This window comes from Oppia nitens, unplaced genomic scaffold (genome assembly GCF_028296485.1).
Source record: "Oppia nitens isolate AA-2021 unplaced genomic scaffold, nextdenovo-longstitch-racon4-pilon3 scaffold26_pilon_pilon_pilon, whole genome shotgun sequence".
Lineage (NCBI taxonomy): Eukaryota > Metazoa > Arthropoda > Arachnida > Sarcoptiformes > Oppiidae > Oppia > Oppia nitens.
The window spans coordinates 505,927-522,222 of NW_026533206.1; the positions used below are offsets into that span (position 1 = coordinate 505,927).

Below are 16,296 nucleotides of genomic sequence, written 5' to 3' on the forward strand. Positions count from 1 at the left end.
ATTTATATTTAATTTTAATAATAATAATAATTATTATTATAAAGTTATAATGAAAACAATGCAAATAGATATACAATCAATATTTATACAGTTTATATATATATATATATATATAWATAACAATAAAATTTATTAATAATAATTAGTTATTTAATTAATTAATAATATATTCATCTCTCTCTCTCTCTCTCTCTCTCTCTCTCTCTCTCTCTCTCTCTGTTAATTGGAATGATTTGTTTGTTTTATTAATTAATTAATTAAATAAAAAAATTATTTTTTTTTATAAAATCCGTGTTTCAATCCATCAAACAGTTTACTTATTTTTTGACGATACGTTTGCCCTAAAAAAAACAAAAAAAAAACAAAATTAAATCTAAAATCAAAAATTATTAAAAAAAAACAAAAAAAAATACTTTAATTATTGATGAATTATATGATGTATTATTTGTTGTATTATTAGTTGTATTATTATTATTATTATTATTATTCTGTTGTTTAAATGAATCGATAATATCTGTCTGTTTTGTTAGCTTATCGTTCATATTAGCCAAATGTTCGGACATTACTTCAAGTTGTTGTTCATAATTTTGGACATTTGTCGCTAATTCTTCGGCCAATTGATCCAATTGGTGTTGTTTTTCTATTAAATCCCTATTGAATTGTTTACGTTGTTTATCGCTAATCGACAATCGCTGCTGAAGTGCCAGACATTCTGTATGATAACTAACTGATTTGCTATCCGATTGATGCAAACTATCGACCAATTGACTGATTCGGTTCCGTAGATATGCAGTGACCACTGGTGGTGTGTCCTCATCATTGGCGGCGGCGGCGGCACCACAACCACTGCTGCCGACACCACCGCCGATACCCGTATTACTGTTGATACTGATCTTATCATCGTTGGAAACAGTGGGCGACTGTAGGGATGAACCGACGGCAAAGTCATTGCAACTCATTTCGATACTTTTCTGGCTTCCAGTCGTCGACGATAACGGTGTCGATGTCGATGAGGAGGACGACGTCGTCCGTAATAATGTCTGTGAAGGTTGTTGTTGTTGTTGTTGTGCTAACTGTTGTCCATCGCAACAGTCAACTATTGCAGCCGGTATTAGTTGCGATCGTTTTAGTTCCCGATCGGCTTTAACCTGAAGTAACTGATACTCAAGCATCCAGTGTTCGACCTTTTGTTCCGATTGCGATAATTTTGACTCACATATTGACAACTATTTCAATGATTGATTGGTAATTATTAAAAAAAAACAATAGTTAGAGAAGAATATTCTGTGTGTAGGTATAGTATGTGGTGACCGAACCGAACCACAACACAAACCTGTTTCAAAATGTTGTCCCGAATCTCGCCGCTGTTGCCAATAGTTTCCTCCAGACCTACGATCTTGAGTTCGAGTACTTTCTTATCAGTTTCGCTGTGAGATAAATGAAAGACAAACAAAATTAACCACAAATTTCTTCAGAGAGAGAGAGAGAGAGAGAGAGAAACAGAAATTGATTTACAGTTTATGAGACAAACGCTTTGATTCGTCCAATTCTTTTCCGATTATCCTTAGCTTTGTCTCCAACGAGTCTTTATCCGTATTTAGCGAATCGATAATCGATTGTTTCGATTCAAGAGATTCATTAACCGAACGGCTGTGGCCATCGCTTACTGTTTTCAATTGATCCAATTGTTTCTGCAATTGTTGAATCTGTTGAATATAATCCATTTCAATGCTATTCAATTGGATGTGTAGTCTTTCGTTTTCCTTTATTTTCATTTCCAGTTCGCCATTGATTACATCCAATACAAGACTACTACTACTACTACTACTGTTGTTTTGATGGTCACCACCACCACTGTTGTTGTCGTGACCATTGATTGTGCCGCCAGTGTTGGTCGTATTGTTGCCGCCGCCGTGCGCTGGCGTTGAATGATTGGACGATGATTGTTGGTGTTGTTTTGAACTCCTAGAGGACAACCACCTCTTGCCGCCGCTATTATGACTTACGGTCGACGACGACGACGAAGAGGCCAATGCCAGTTCGTCTTGAAGAACACCGACCCGTTTGGCTAACTGTTGGTTCCGAAAGTCAAGGCTTTCCATCTCCTGTTCCAATCGCCGGAGTGTCTGATCCTTGTCGTTGATCATTGATTTCTGATCCAAACATTTTTGTTGTTCATCCGTAAAGGCTGTCTTCAGTACATTGAGTTGTGCTCTTAACTGTTTGTTTGTTTGGTTGTTGTTGTTGTTGTTGTGGATGAAAATGTTTGGATAAAATTGATTACATAAACAAACAAAACAAAACCCAAACAAACGATACAAACCTTTGAGTATTTGGCTGCAAGTCTTTGATATTTATCCGGCAAATCATCCGACGAGTTGTCATCTGTAGTAACCGATGAAGACATCACTTGCGCGGTAGTTGTGGTGGTCGTCGTCGGCGCCAAACAAGTGGTAGATATAGACTATATGATATATAATCAGATCCAGAGGTTTATTATTATTATTAATATTATGACCAAATGTGTTGGTGATGTCAGCGATGATGACGGACCAGATTGTGTGACTGTTTTTAATGAATGAATGAATGAATGGTTTAATTGATTGATAGATCACTTGACAATCCCTTCCTCTTCTTCATAGACGACGACAACAACAACGATGACAACGAAAGGGGCGTCAAAATGGCATTGAATAACAAGTAGTAGTAGTAGTAGTAATAGTCTAATCAATTGATCCGTTCAGCTGAAGTACATATGATATCTTTGTATATATATATATATATATGATTATCACTGACACACCATCACTAAGATATTGGTGCTGAAGATAATCATCTGTTGATGAGAGAGAGAGAGAGAGAGAGAGAGAGAGAGAGATAATGACAACAACAACAATGGATATTATATTTAGAGGATATTATTATTATTATTATTATGTATTCATTGATTGATTGGTGTCTTCAGGTCTGATCTGATCCACAATCAAACCAAACAAAGAGGTTGTTGTTGTTGTTGTTGTTGTTTAGTATATAATAGTAATAATAATAATAATAACAATGTCTTCACACAACCAAACAAACAGTCAAACAGACAGTCAAACAGACTCTGTATATATGTATTACATAAACAATAATACTAACAATAATAACTGTTTCAATGAAAACAAAACCAAAACATAATTTGGATAATTTAAACAAATTTATTAATAGTTATGTCTTATAGGCTATCAGTTTAAGGCATTAATACCATTGCATATCATTGTATTGATATTTAAATGCATTATATAGTCGATGAATAGACAAAAAAAATACATTTTATCAACAATTGTTTGTTTTTTTAAATCAAAAATAATATTATAATTATTAGTATATTTTATTTGTATTTTATTTATTTATAGTAATAACACTCTTAAAATAAACAAAAAAAATACTAATTATAATATTAGTTTTGATTAAAAACTGATCCAATGTTTTGGTTTTGTTTTCACTGAAACAGTTTTAATAACTATAATAACAAACTGTTTCAATGACAATGAAAAAGCAAAACCAAAAAATATTTTTATAATTTAAACAAATTTTTATTTTGTATTATTATTATTTATTTATTATACTAAAATTGTATAATTTTAATTGATTTAGTTAAAAAACTTAATTTAGCTTTTATTAAAAATTCAATTAGAGAAATATTTTTTTTTAAATTTATTTTTATAGTATTTTTATTAAGTAATTAATAAAATAATAATAATTAAAATAATTGATTAATTTAATACCATTGCATATCATTGTATATTAATGTGTAAATGCATTATATAGTCAATTAATAGACAAAAAAATACATTTTATCAACAATTGTTTGTTTTTTTAAATCAAAACTAATATTATAATTATTAGTATATTTTATTTATTTATAGTAATAAAACTTTCAAAAATAATAAAAAAAATATAAATAATTTATTGATAATTTTTTTTATTATATAAAAACTATAGTTTAAATAACAAAATAAATATACAGATATAGTATAACTTATATTATTATAATATATAATAATAATCATATAATAGTGATATTTGAATGGCATTGAAATGATTACAACACTAGAGTTATATGAGTTTTTAGATAATATTATAATAATTGGTAATTATATTATATTTAGTTATTAATTAATTAATAATTATTAGCTCAATAGTAGATTGCATTCAATTTTAATATTTAGTTATATATTTTTTATTTGTTAAATATTTAAGAAAATAATAAAATGTCACTTAAATATATATATATATATATATATTAATAATTATAATATATTTTAATTATATAATAAAACTTTTGTCTAAAACACGTACACATAGTATACATAGTATCGGCTGTTGTGTGGATGACTGGCCAACACTCGGGTATTGTTGACTATCCGAACGTAACGCTCGACAGGTGTGGTATCGGACGGCAGTCACTGTTGTTGACTAAAACTGTCGGACATTGTCTTCATTGGTATAACAGATCATCACTTATGTTGACTGGAGTACAGTACGGACGGGTGACTGAACCGGGAGAGAGTGGCCATGGATTACATACATTGAACTAAAACATTAAAATATGATAATTGGCTGTAAGTTAACAATTAGTTGACAACAATTTATAACACTTTAAAAGTTTATTTATTGAGTATTTAATCAAATTTGGATTAAAAAATTTTCACCACATAATCCTCCCCCTCCCCCCATATAACGATTTTGATAGTTTTTGAATTTACCCCACACCCTAACCCTCTCCCACCTATACCACCCCCTGTATATATACAGATATTGTATATTACTTGAAAATATATATATATATATATATATATATATATATATTTGAAGTTGTTTTTCTAACTGCTATCTGAGTCTATCGGTAACGGGTGTTATACTAAACAAACAATGGATTATTATAGCCGCACATGTAGTGTACCGATGATTACGTGAATAATATGATTGTATTGAGATATATATATTTATATATATTAATGGTAGGGCTGTCCCAATTGGTGTACTATCCAGTACTCAACAACAGTGTACGGCATTAACATCGGATAGTTTAATGTCGGTTTGTTAGGACAGGCCATAAAATATAATACTGTTTTATCATAAACTAAATTTTATATACAATTAGTAAATACTTTAGTAATCTTTATTATTAATTTATAATAAAAAAAAATATTATAATATAACATAATATATAGAATATATATAACTAATATATATATATATAGTAATATAAAAAAATTAATTAATACAGTATATAATATATAATCAATTAATAAAATATATAAAATTTTCTAAATATATTTGATTTGAAATTTTTATAATTGAAATAATATATATAACTAATACAAAAAATAAATGTAATTAATTAAAACAGTATATAATATATAATCAATTAATAAAATATATATGAAATGAAATCAATTAATATAGTAAAGTACTATAAAATATTATAAATATTTTATAACATTTAAATAATAATAATAGATAATTATATACCGTATATATATGTTTAAAAATTATAGTAATATCTACGATATCGGTAAAAAATGCCGCCGATAAGCATCGCTACCATAACAACAACTGCCATACCTATCATTATAATAAATGGCCAGTTGTAGGTGTAGGTATGGTATGCGCTATCAGTTAGATAAATTATATCTTTATTGCTATCCCATCCATTTGGTGTCGGCACTAGTATATTACTGTTGGTTGTGGTGGTCCTGTCGGTAACGGTGGTGATAGTTCTTGTTGTTGTTGTTGGTGATGTTGTAGTGGTTTTACTGATATCCCTAACTGTTGTGTACGAGCGGACAGCGAAAGTGGCCACAATAGTATCCGAGACGGGTATCGAAATAGTATTTTTGCCGATTTTAATCGATAGGCTGTCGTTTAGTTTGTTGTCGCGGTATAGGATATCGTAGATTTGTAAACCTTTTAATTGGTCGGTTGATCCGAATTTCGGTCCGATGCCCGAAACAATTAGATCGGCAGTGTATGAGTTGTTCATATTGTTGAACGTTTGGACAACGGCTGTCACTTCGACACTCGTATATGGATTGACTGTAATTTTTTTATTGATCTCATATGTCTGATCCACAGTCTGTATAATACTTTCTCCTTTAAATTGATTGTCGATTTGTTGTCCGATTAGTAGATCACGTCTTTGAACGTTAAACACAGGATAAAACCAGAATCTGAATCCAATTTGAACCGAATAATCACTTTTGTAGTCATTTTTGATGATTTTCGTAAAGTTTTGACAACTAAGTTGTGTTGTGAATGATTTGTGAATTGTATGCTTAATGGTCTCCTCTTGTATGGTATTCGCGGGATTGTCTATCACTGAACTGTAAAGTATATCGGCCTTCAGTGCCGCCGATTTCTGTCCAATTAGATCCTTGAAAAATAAATATATAAATTTAATTTAATTTAATTAATTAGAGATAAAAGAGAGAGAGAGAGAGAGAGAGAGAGAGAGAGAGAGAGATATTTAATTAAACCATATAGTTGTTGACGAGCTTTACGTTGTCCAATCGGGCGGTTAGTTTGAACCGATTTTTGTCAACCGGACTGATCCTTACTTTGCAGTGTATATCTGAAAATATTTTTAAAAAATAAATATAAAAAATATATAATTATTTTTTTTTTTGAAAAAAACATTTTGATTATAAAATAATAATTATTTTTACTTCTCTTTTTAATCTCCAATGTGTAGAGTGTCGACGGTTTTTGTTGGGATCCATGATATGTTAATTGAACCAAATCTGTTATGTCGTAGGCATTGGTGAGTATATATAGATGAGCGGTAGTGTTGGCCAAAACAAACTTAACAATGCCTTCATAGGTCTGTATGTTATGGTCTTGACAGCCAACCATACTATCCTTGAAATGCCGATCAATACTCATAGAGTATAACAAATCTTCGTAGAGTTCCGTCCGGTTGTTTGCTCTGTCCAATACACGACTGTCCAAATGTGCCGATTGTTGTTCCCAACAATTTGCTATCATTATTGGATAAAACAATAGCAAAATCAATATAATAGACAACATAGTTGTTGTTTTGATTGTTTGCTAAATAATTATTAACTAAATTATAGTACTTAGTATTTAACTATACAAAAAAAAATTTAATATAAAAAAAATTTAAAAAAAAATTAATTATAACTAAACAGTTTTAAAGTATATAAAAACAACACAATTTATAAGCCCTTTATATACCTTTTTATCAGATATTATATAATATATATATTTTATATACTTTATTATTATTATTACTGAAATCTAAATCTAATAACTATTAAAATTTTTTAAATTATTTTATTTAATAGATAAATATTATTATATCATTGGTTATCTAAATAATGATATCATATATAAATATAAGTAATAGTCTATAAAAATTGTATTAAAATCTATTTTTGTATAATTATAAGTAATTAGTTAACATATTTTGTTAGTAATTCATAATATTTTTTTTAAAAAACAAAACAATTATTCCAGTATTAAATTTAAATATTTTTTTATTTAGTTAAAAGTTTTAATAATAACATAGAAAATTTGTTTTTTTATTTACTGTAACTTGATTTCAAAATATTATTTCAATTATTTAATATTAAATTTTTTAAATAAATAAATCAATATTATTATTATAGCAAACATTACACCATTTAGTTTGAATGATATTTTTAATTTAAAGTTATGTTTAATTTGATACTTTTCCACAAACAACTATAAATAATATTATTTATAAAAAAAATATTAATTCAATTAGTGTGATTTGATTTAAATTATAGATTTATATAAATATATTATTAGATACTATAAATATATTTAATATTATTACTAATACTAATAGTATTATTAGATATCATATTATATAGATATTATATTATTAGATAGATATTTATATATGATTTTTTACGTATGATTTAAATTACAAAAATAATATAATCTATTTTTTTAAACAATTTTTTAACATAATATCTTAAATAATATTTTAATACTCATATAACTCTAGTGTTAGTAATCAGTTAATTGCTATTCATATATCACTATTATATTATAATATTACTGAATACAAGCTATAATATATCTGTATATTTATTTCAATCATTACTTAAACTATAGTTTTTATATAATATTATATAAAACATTAAATATTATATTATATTTCTAAGATATATATTTAATTATTTGTAATTTAAATCATAAGAAATAAATTGAGACATATTATATAGATATATGAAAAAATATTTTCTATTTAATATATAAAAATTTATGTTTTATTAGAAAATAATAATATTAGTTGATTTGTTGAACAATTTACCAAATTTAAAAAAATTATAATTTTAATTATTTTACTAAACAGTGTTAAGTGTATCATTATTATTATTATTATTATTATTATTATTAAAATCAGTAAATAAGTGTAATAAATAATTATAATGTATTGTTTAGTAATTATTATAATAATTGGTAATTACATTATATTTAGTTATTATTTAATTAATTAATTATTAGCTCAATAGTAGATTGCATTAAATTATATTTATTTATTATATAATATTTTATATTTTTTTAAATATTTAAGAAAATAATATAATGTCACTTAAATATATATAAATATTAATAATTATAATATATTTTAATTATAATATAAAATTTTTGTCTAAAACACGTACACATAGTATACATAGTATCGGCTGTTGTGTGGATGACTGGCCAACACTCGGATATTGTTGACTATCCGAACGTAACGCTCGACAGGTGTGGTATCGGACGTCAGTCACTGTTGTTGACTAAAGATGTCGGACATTGTCTTAAATGGTATAACAGATCATCACTTATGTTGAGTGAAGTACAGTACGGACGGGTGGCTGAACCGGGAGAGTGGCCATGGATTACATACATTGAAGTAACACTAAAATATGATAGTTGGCTGTAAGTTAGCAATTAGTTGACAACAATTTATAACACTTTAAAAGTTTATTTATTGAGTATTTAATCAAATTTGGATTAAAATTTTTCATCACATACCCACCTCTCCTATAGCCTATACCTCAAGATTTTTTAAAATATTTTTGTAATCTACCCCTTCCCCCCACCTATATATTTTTGTTTAATTGTTATTACATTATAGTTATCTTTTTTTATATAGTTGTTTTAATGATTGCTATAGAAGTATATCGGGAACAGGAGTTATACTAAATAAACAATGGATTATTACTGCCGCACATGTACTGTATGTTTAAAATATATTATTTTATTGAAAAAAATACAATCAAAATTTAATATCAATTTTTTTGATATTTATAATTGAATAATAAAGTTTTATTAAGTATATTTATTAAGTTTATATAAGTAACTATATAAACATTATATACATTATATATATATATATAGCTTACTATTGTTTATTAATTGAAAATATTTAATCAGATTTATGATCAAAAATGAGTATAAAGACTACAAAATCGATAGTATTGTTGTCTATCCGGGAATCAATGATAAACGTGTTTTAGGAAAATCATATGAATCGGACAAACATTTTGTAAATCCTGTATACGAGTACTCACATAATACTGGTGACGACATTGGATTGATTAAACTGAAAGAGGAACTACCGATACCCACACCCAACAACCCATTATCAACAGCACCAGTAGTACAACAATCGGACAATCAATTCATGTATACAACACAAACAATGAATAGTATTTGTTTGCCAAAAGAAAGTCTAACTAATTTTAGACAAGAGTTTGCATTGTTTGCCGGTTTTGGACTTTTAAATAACAGTCAACCAAATGAGGATCGGCTGAGAATGGGTTGGACAAGGATTTCAGGACAAATGTCTAATACTACCGATGAATACGGAAAATGTATTATTGGATTAAGAGATCCCGAATATACGGGATCGGCTCTTTGTAAAGTAAGTAAATAAATATTTTTTTTTGTTTTTATATATATATATATATATATATATTAATAATCAGGGTCGTTAAGTAAGGGGTAGGGGGTTAAGGCCAAAATCCCTCCCCCCAAGATTTTTCGAGAATTTTGTAAATTTCACACCAGTCAATCCCCCCCTCCCCCCACTTAAAATCTTGCTTAACACCCTGATTAATAATATATAATAAATTTTTGTTTAATACTAATAAATTATACCAAAATTATGAAAATAAATTATAATTAATTTTTTGTTTGTTTGTTTGTAAATATATATATATATATATATATATTAAAGGGTGATTCTGGTGGTCCACTCATACAATACATTAATGATAGGGCTGTCCTAATTGGTATACAAGTCGAAGTTGATGCATTAAAGGGACAGTCGTGTACGGGATTAACAACGGATAGTCTAATGTATTTTGTTAGGATAGCCCATCAAATATCATGGATTGTACGCACTGTTAGCCGAAACTAAAAATATTAATGTGTTTTTTAATTAATTATATATTTTTTTAATATATAAATTAATTAACTAATTATATAAACATTAGTACAAACAATAACTATTTTTTTTGGTTTGTTGTTTGTATTGTTTGTTTATATTGTTAGTTATTTGACTAATAAATAATATAGATATATATATATATATACACACACAGTATATCAAGGTTAAGAAAGCCATTTGACGCCCGCCCCCCACGCCCCCGCTTAATATAGAGATTTTGGGATTTGATCTCCTAACTAGACTCTCCCTAAAATCCAATTAACCCTGATATATATATATATATATATATACAGTATATGATACAAATACAATATAATGTGTAGATTTTTAAAAAATAATAATATTTAATTAACTAAAAAATTAATTAATTAAATAAATAATTAGTAGTTTAGATTTATACAATAGATATTTAAGCATAATATTTGTTAAATATTAAAATACTATAAATTCAAATTGTTATTTATATGATATAATATATATATATATATATATATATATATATATATATTTAATTATTTGTAATTTAAATTATAAGAAATAAATTGATACATATTTATTTTAAAGTCATATAAATAAAAAAATAAAATAATTATTTTATATTTATTAATATATAAAACTAAATTATTATTAGAAAATATTTATTAAATTTGAATTGTTGAACAATTTACCAATTTTTAAAAAAAATTATTAATTAACTTTATAATATGTATATAATATCATATATTTAGATTTTTTATTTAAAAAAAAATTAACTTACAAACTGCTAAATAAGTTTAAATTATTATAAAATTTATTAAAAACATATGAATAGTATTAATAATAAATAAACAAACAAAAAATTTAATAAAAAGTAATATTTATTTATTTATTTTATTAATATAATTTAATAGGTATTTATAAATAGTATAACATTTTTTATAATAATAATTTTCTCCACAAAAAAATTATCTCAATTTTTTGTATTGTTTTTTTTAATTGTAAATATAATTTATATATTTAAATATATCAATATATATATATATATATATATAAATTTAAATAAAACTAATTTTTTTTATAAATAATATACAATTTTCAATTTGTTATTATAATAATAAAAAAAAATTTGTTTTTTGTTTTTTCAAAATAATAATTATATTTCTCTTTAATAATAATTTTTTGTTTAAATATATGTAATAATAATTAAATAAAAGTCAATGATTTCTTAAGTGTTGTTAACCAACAAAAAATTTTGGATCAATTGATTCATCAAAAAAAAACAAATAATAAAAAAAATAAAAACTAAAAAAAAATCTAAATAATTTAACATCGATTGTTAGCCAAACACACACAAAAAAATCACAAAACAAATAATAGTTTCCATATTTATCTAAATATTAAAAAAATTGCTAATTTGGTCCCAAATATATATATATAACTTATACTCTATTTGTTTTGTTTTTCAAATATATATATATTTTTAAAAAAAAAAATTGATTATAAAATTCAGAGTCCGAAACCTGTTTATAACATAACCTCCTAATTGTGTGAATAATTAATTACCTATTATTTTGCTGTAATTTTGTTATAACAATTGATTTCCATTTTTTTTATTAAAAAACTGTCGATTAATATCTAAAAAATATTTATAAAAAAATTTGTTTTTTTTTTGACTTTCATTTTCATCTTATTTTTTCGAGTGTTTGTTAATCATTCATATCGTTGTCTTTAAGTGATGTCAAACATGTCTTAAGCAGTTGGACTTCGGCCTACAAAACAAAACATTTATCGATAATTAAACAAAAAACAAAACATTTATATAATGTAGTTGTCATCAACCACTTACACACACATACACATACATACAAACATACATACATACACACACACACATATACATACACACACATACATACATACATACACACATACATACATACATACATACACATATACATACACACACACATACATACATACATACACATACATACACATATACATACATACACACACACACACACATACATACATACACATACATACATACATACACATACATACATACACATACATACATACACATACATACATACATACATACATACATACATACATACATACATACATACATACATACATACATACATACATACATACATACATACATACATACATACATACATACATACATACACACACAACACAACACACACACACGCATCCAAATACCATACCTTGGAATGCTTGAGCTCGAGTTCGGCCAATTCGATTAAGTTCTTGCGAAAGGCGGCCACCCTTCGGGTCTTATAGTCTTGAAGCTCTAGTGGGCGGACAGACACACACACAACAAATAGTTAGCGTTAAAATTGTCGATAATTATTTAGGTTTATAGTGGGGGTTGGGGTGGGGCCTACTATACCCCTACACATACCTTGTTTTGCTAGCCTCGATATGTTGTCAAACTTTTCGCTGGCCTCTACTTGAGCCGATTCGGCTGCGGGAATATCTTTGTTACGGCCGCGAGCTTTCTCTAGATTACGGTTTGCAGTCTCGTAATTGGCTAAACATCTCAGTCGCCGATAGAGTAGATCCTTAATAGATATAAAAAACAAAATTATCGGTAAATTAAATCCATCGGTAAACAAATCAATTGATTACTTTGGCAGCCGAAGTGTCGCGCATATAATACCGAAGCAAATCAGATAGTTTTAGGTCTTCATCGGATGAAATACGTCCTTCAGTTTTGCGGGCCTTTTCCAGACAATCGGATACTTTACTATAGAATGTTTCCAAATCTGTTTGGTCAACAGTGGCCAACTGGATCAGCGCCGATGATATCTTAATATAGGTATCGGCAACATCTGGATTGATTGATTTGGTGGCAGAGATAGACAGAGAGAGAGAGAGAGAGAGATAGACAGAGAGAGAGAGAGAGATAGACAGAGAGAGAGAGAGAAAGAGAGAGAGAGAGAGAGAGAGAGAGAGATAGACAGAGAGAGAGAGAGAGAGACAGAGACAGAGAGAGAGAGAGAGATATTAATTACCGATAATTAATAAACAACAACAAAATGGTTTTAACCATTAAAAACGACATACTCTTATGCGATCGGGTCATCCGATCGGCTTTTCCGGTCGAATCTTTGATTAGATTGAAATATTCGGTTAAGAATTGTCGCTCTTTTTCGAAAAATTCGTCGACATCTTTCATTGTCGTACTCAACAGCATATCATCAGCTGATGATCTAATATTACTGAACAGTCCGACCAGTTTTTCCTTCTTGTTCTTTCCCCGAACACTCAACTATTTTTTTTATAAAAAAAAATGGACACAAAAGAGATTAGATTCACAGCTCTATTCTTCCACATCTAAAGACAACAACAACAACAACCAATACATACATCGCTATCGTATTCAAGAAATATACGAAAGTTTTGGTCGCCCCTAAACTTCGGATGAATGGCCAGCCGTTGTAGAAATACTTCATGCATTGCCACTGTCTTCTTAAATGTTGCCAAATATTCGGCCTCCAACTCCTGTTTCATCTTCTGAAACTCTTCCTTAGTCATCGTACCTTCGCCTTCGCCCAGCTTCTGGAGCTTTTCGCGTGAGGCATCAAAATCGGGTCGAGGAGGTGCCGGCGGTATCTATACATATAGACAGCAAACAACAAAATGGGAAACAATTAGTCAATTTGGTGGGCCATACATGTGATGGTATGGTATTGGATGGGGTAATCATACAATAAAACCGGCGTATAGTTCATTATCGACAAGACTCGTGTGCAGCCAAATAAACTCTTCGTGCTGTCGGACAACCGAAAACTCCGATGACTTAAACTCTGGTAGTTTGGTCTGTGCGGCCGGGAGACAAAAAATGGACGTCAATTAATAGGCCAATCAATCAATCAGTTTCGGGGGGGGGGAGTGATTACCCGCACGATTATAATCTTACCTTTGTATGTATTGTAAACTTTACCCGATCTCTTTCGCTCAGCGCATCGGATATGTCCACCACTAGCGGCGATTCATCCAAGTCTACGGTGTCTGAGCGTGTCTTTTCACGGCAATCGACAACCAATGAGTGGGAGAGAGAGAGAGAGAGAGAGAGAGACAGATTAGTGGATCAGTTTCGTCCAAATAGGTTTCAATCAATACCTTATTGTTGATGTCTGAGTTGGGCGACAACGATGGCGACTGTTGTTGTTGTTGTTGTCGGTGTTTGGCATTAGATTGTGTTGTCGGCGGCGGCGGCGATGACGTCGCCGACGATGACGCCGACGACGTGTTTTCGTTTCCGTCGTGAAGTGTTAGCATATTTCTTGCGTGTGCTGTGATTGTTGTCGTCGATCCCGATATCTATCTATCTATCTATCTATCGGGAGTTGTCGTCTCTCAATCAATGACAACGATAACGACAACAACGAGGACAAGGAGGAGGAGGAGGAGGTCAATGAAGTAGTGGTCGTTCAAAACAACCAATTGGTTATTCTTGTTGTTGTTGTGGCTGACGGGCGGCGACGGCGGCGGCAGTGGTCACACACACACACACACGTGTTGTTGTTGTCTGTATTGGACACTTGATTTTTACGGGCGGACAGTCGGTCAGGCCGGCAGACAATCGGGTGGACACGTTGTTTGTGTTGTTGTTATTATTGACAGGACATACACATTGGCGGCGGCGGCGGCGGTGGTGACAGCGGATCGGTTAGTGACCACTTGGCTGGAGATAATCGGCCGATCAATCGATCAATCAATCAGTTAATCAATTGTATGACTAATACAGTAATAATAATAATAACTATTATTATAATAGTGTTGTATTGTATAGTAATGTTAAATGACTTTACATTGCAATCCAATACAATGTGTTTTAAGCGTTTTAATTGTAGAGTCAATACATATTAATACATACAGTAGTGTTGTGTTTACTATGTTTTTGACTGCAATTTTGACTTAACATTACTGTTTGGTTGGCTTTCTATACATACATACAGTATATTACAGTAATATACAGTATATTAATATACTGTATATATAAATAACACACCCATTGATTATTATTATTGAAAATATTAATATACATAAAAAACAGTCAATTCATACCATACACTGATATACAGTATATATATTGGATTATTATGTACTGGATATATGATATGGCAGAAAATATATATATATATATAAAAAAAATTATTAATATATTTGATATTTTGATAATTTTTAATAATAAAAAAAATTATTACTCGTGTTATATAATGTGTTAAAAGTTTGTATAATTTATTTATATATTTAGTAAAAAATTTAGTAATAATTTAGTTTAGTTTGTTTTAATCTAATGTAAAAATTTGTTTTAAAAAATAATATTATAAAATAGTATTAATAATTAAAAAATTAAGTTTTTTTTAGAAATAAAAGTTTGTTTGCAATTATATTTTAAAAAAAAACATTTTAAATATATATATCTATATAATAAATACATTTTTAAATTTAATTTTTGATTATAACAATTACAGCAAGTGTTTGATTAATCACTTAAAAAAAATTTATTTTTATTTTCTATGTTTTTTTAGTTTTAATTTAATTTTATCATCATAATTTCATTAAATTTTCCATTTAAAAAAAAGTAATTTTTGAATTTTTAATGATATTTTTTTTATATATTGCTGTATTATAATTATTATGCAAAAAAAATATTTGATAAAATGTAACAAATTTTTGTTGTATAACTTTTTTTCTGGTGGAAAAAAATTAAGTTTTTTTTAAAATTTTATTTTAATTATTTTTTTTCTCTTAATTAAATTCATATAAATAAATAAATAATTTCATCGATAATA

The 16,296-nt window shown here is 28.0% G+C and overlaps 4 protein-coding genes across 6 annotated transcripts; 1 reads left to right on the forward strand and 3 right to left on the reverse strand.

The window, feature by feature from the left end:
* Nucleotides 1–215: 215 nt before the first annotated feature.
* Nucleotides 216–3,102, reverse strand: LOC128954233 (protein phosphatase 1 regulatory subunit 21-like). The gene is made up of 5 exons (XM_054299809.1): nucleotides 2,324–3,102; nucleotides 1,516–2,219; nucleotides 1,334–1,427; nucleotides 414–1,226; nucleotides 216–341 (listed from the first exon to the last, which is right to left on the reverse strand). Exons 1-5 carry the CDS (start codon nucleotides 2,405–2,407, stop codon nucleotides 318–320), a joined length of 1,719 nt encoding a protein of 572 aa, XP_054155784.1. The 5' UTR covers nucleotides 2,408–3,102; the 3' UTR covers nucleotides 216–317.
* Nucleotides 3,103–5,000: 1,898 nt separating this feature from the next.
* Nucleotides 5,001–7,032, reverse strand: LOC128954322 (uncharacterized). Its single transcript, XM_054299898.1, has 4 exons — nucleotides 6,714–7,032; nucleotides 6,525–6,619; nucleotides 5,614–6,421; nucleotides 5,001–5,113 (listed from the first exon to the last, which is right to left on the reverse strand). Exons 1-4 carry the CDS (start codon nucleotides 7,030–7,032, stop codon nucleotides 5,001–5,003), a joined length of 1,335 nt encoding a protein of 444 aa, XP_054155873.1.
* A 1,690-nt stretch (nucleotides 7,033–8,722) lies between these two features.
* Nucleotides 8,723–10,450, forward strand: LOC128954323 (chymotrypsinogen A-like). The gene is made up of 4 exons (XM_054299900.1): nucleotides 8,723–8,964; nucleotides 9,182–9,265; nucleotides 9,463–9,952; nucleotides 10,268–10,450. Exons 1-4 carry the CDS (start codon nucleotides 8,738–8,740, stop codon nucleotides 10,448–10,450), a joined length of 984 nt encoding a protein of 327 aa, XP_054155875.1. The 5' UTR covers nucleotides 8,723–8,737.
* A 1,301-nt stretch (nucleotides 10,451–11,751) lies between these two features.
* Nucleotides 11,752–15,395, reverse strand: LOC128954269 (sorting nexin-6-like). Of its 3 annotated transcripts, none has more exons than XM_054299845.1 (10): nucleotides 15,375–15,395; nucleotides 14,618–15,236; nucleotides 14,415–14,516; nucleotides 14,204–14,314; nucleotides 13,862–14,107; nucleotides 13,559–13,763; nucleotides 13,121–13,323; nucleotides 12,894–13,053; nucleotides 12,697–12,782; nucleotides 11,752–12,228 (listed from the first exon to the last, which is right to left on the reverse strand). In XM_054299845.1, exons 2-10 carry the CDS (start codon nucleotides 14,774–14,776, stop codon nucleotides 12,166–12,168), a joined length of 1,335 nt encoding a protein of 444 aa, XP_054155820.1. In that variant the 5' UTR covers nucleotides 14,777–15,236; nucleotides 15,375–15,395; the 3' UTR covers nucleotides 11,752–12,165. The 3 variants fall into 3 exon arrangements, with proteins under 3 accessions (XP_054155820.1, XP_054155819.1, XP_054155818.1); XM_054299844.1 differs by lacking the exon at nucleotides 15,375–15,395 and adding an exon at nucleotides 15,310–15,369; XM_054299843.1 differs by lacking the exon at nucleotides 15,375–15,395 and having other exon boundaries at nucleotides 14,618–15,302.
* Nucleotides 15,396–16,296: the final 901 nt, after the last annotated feature.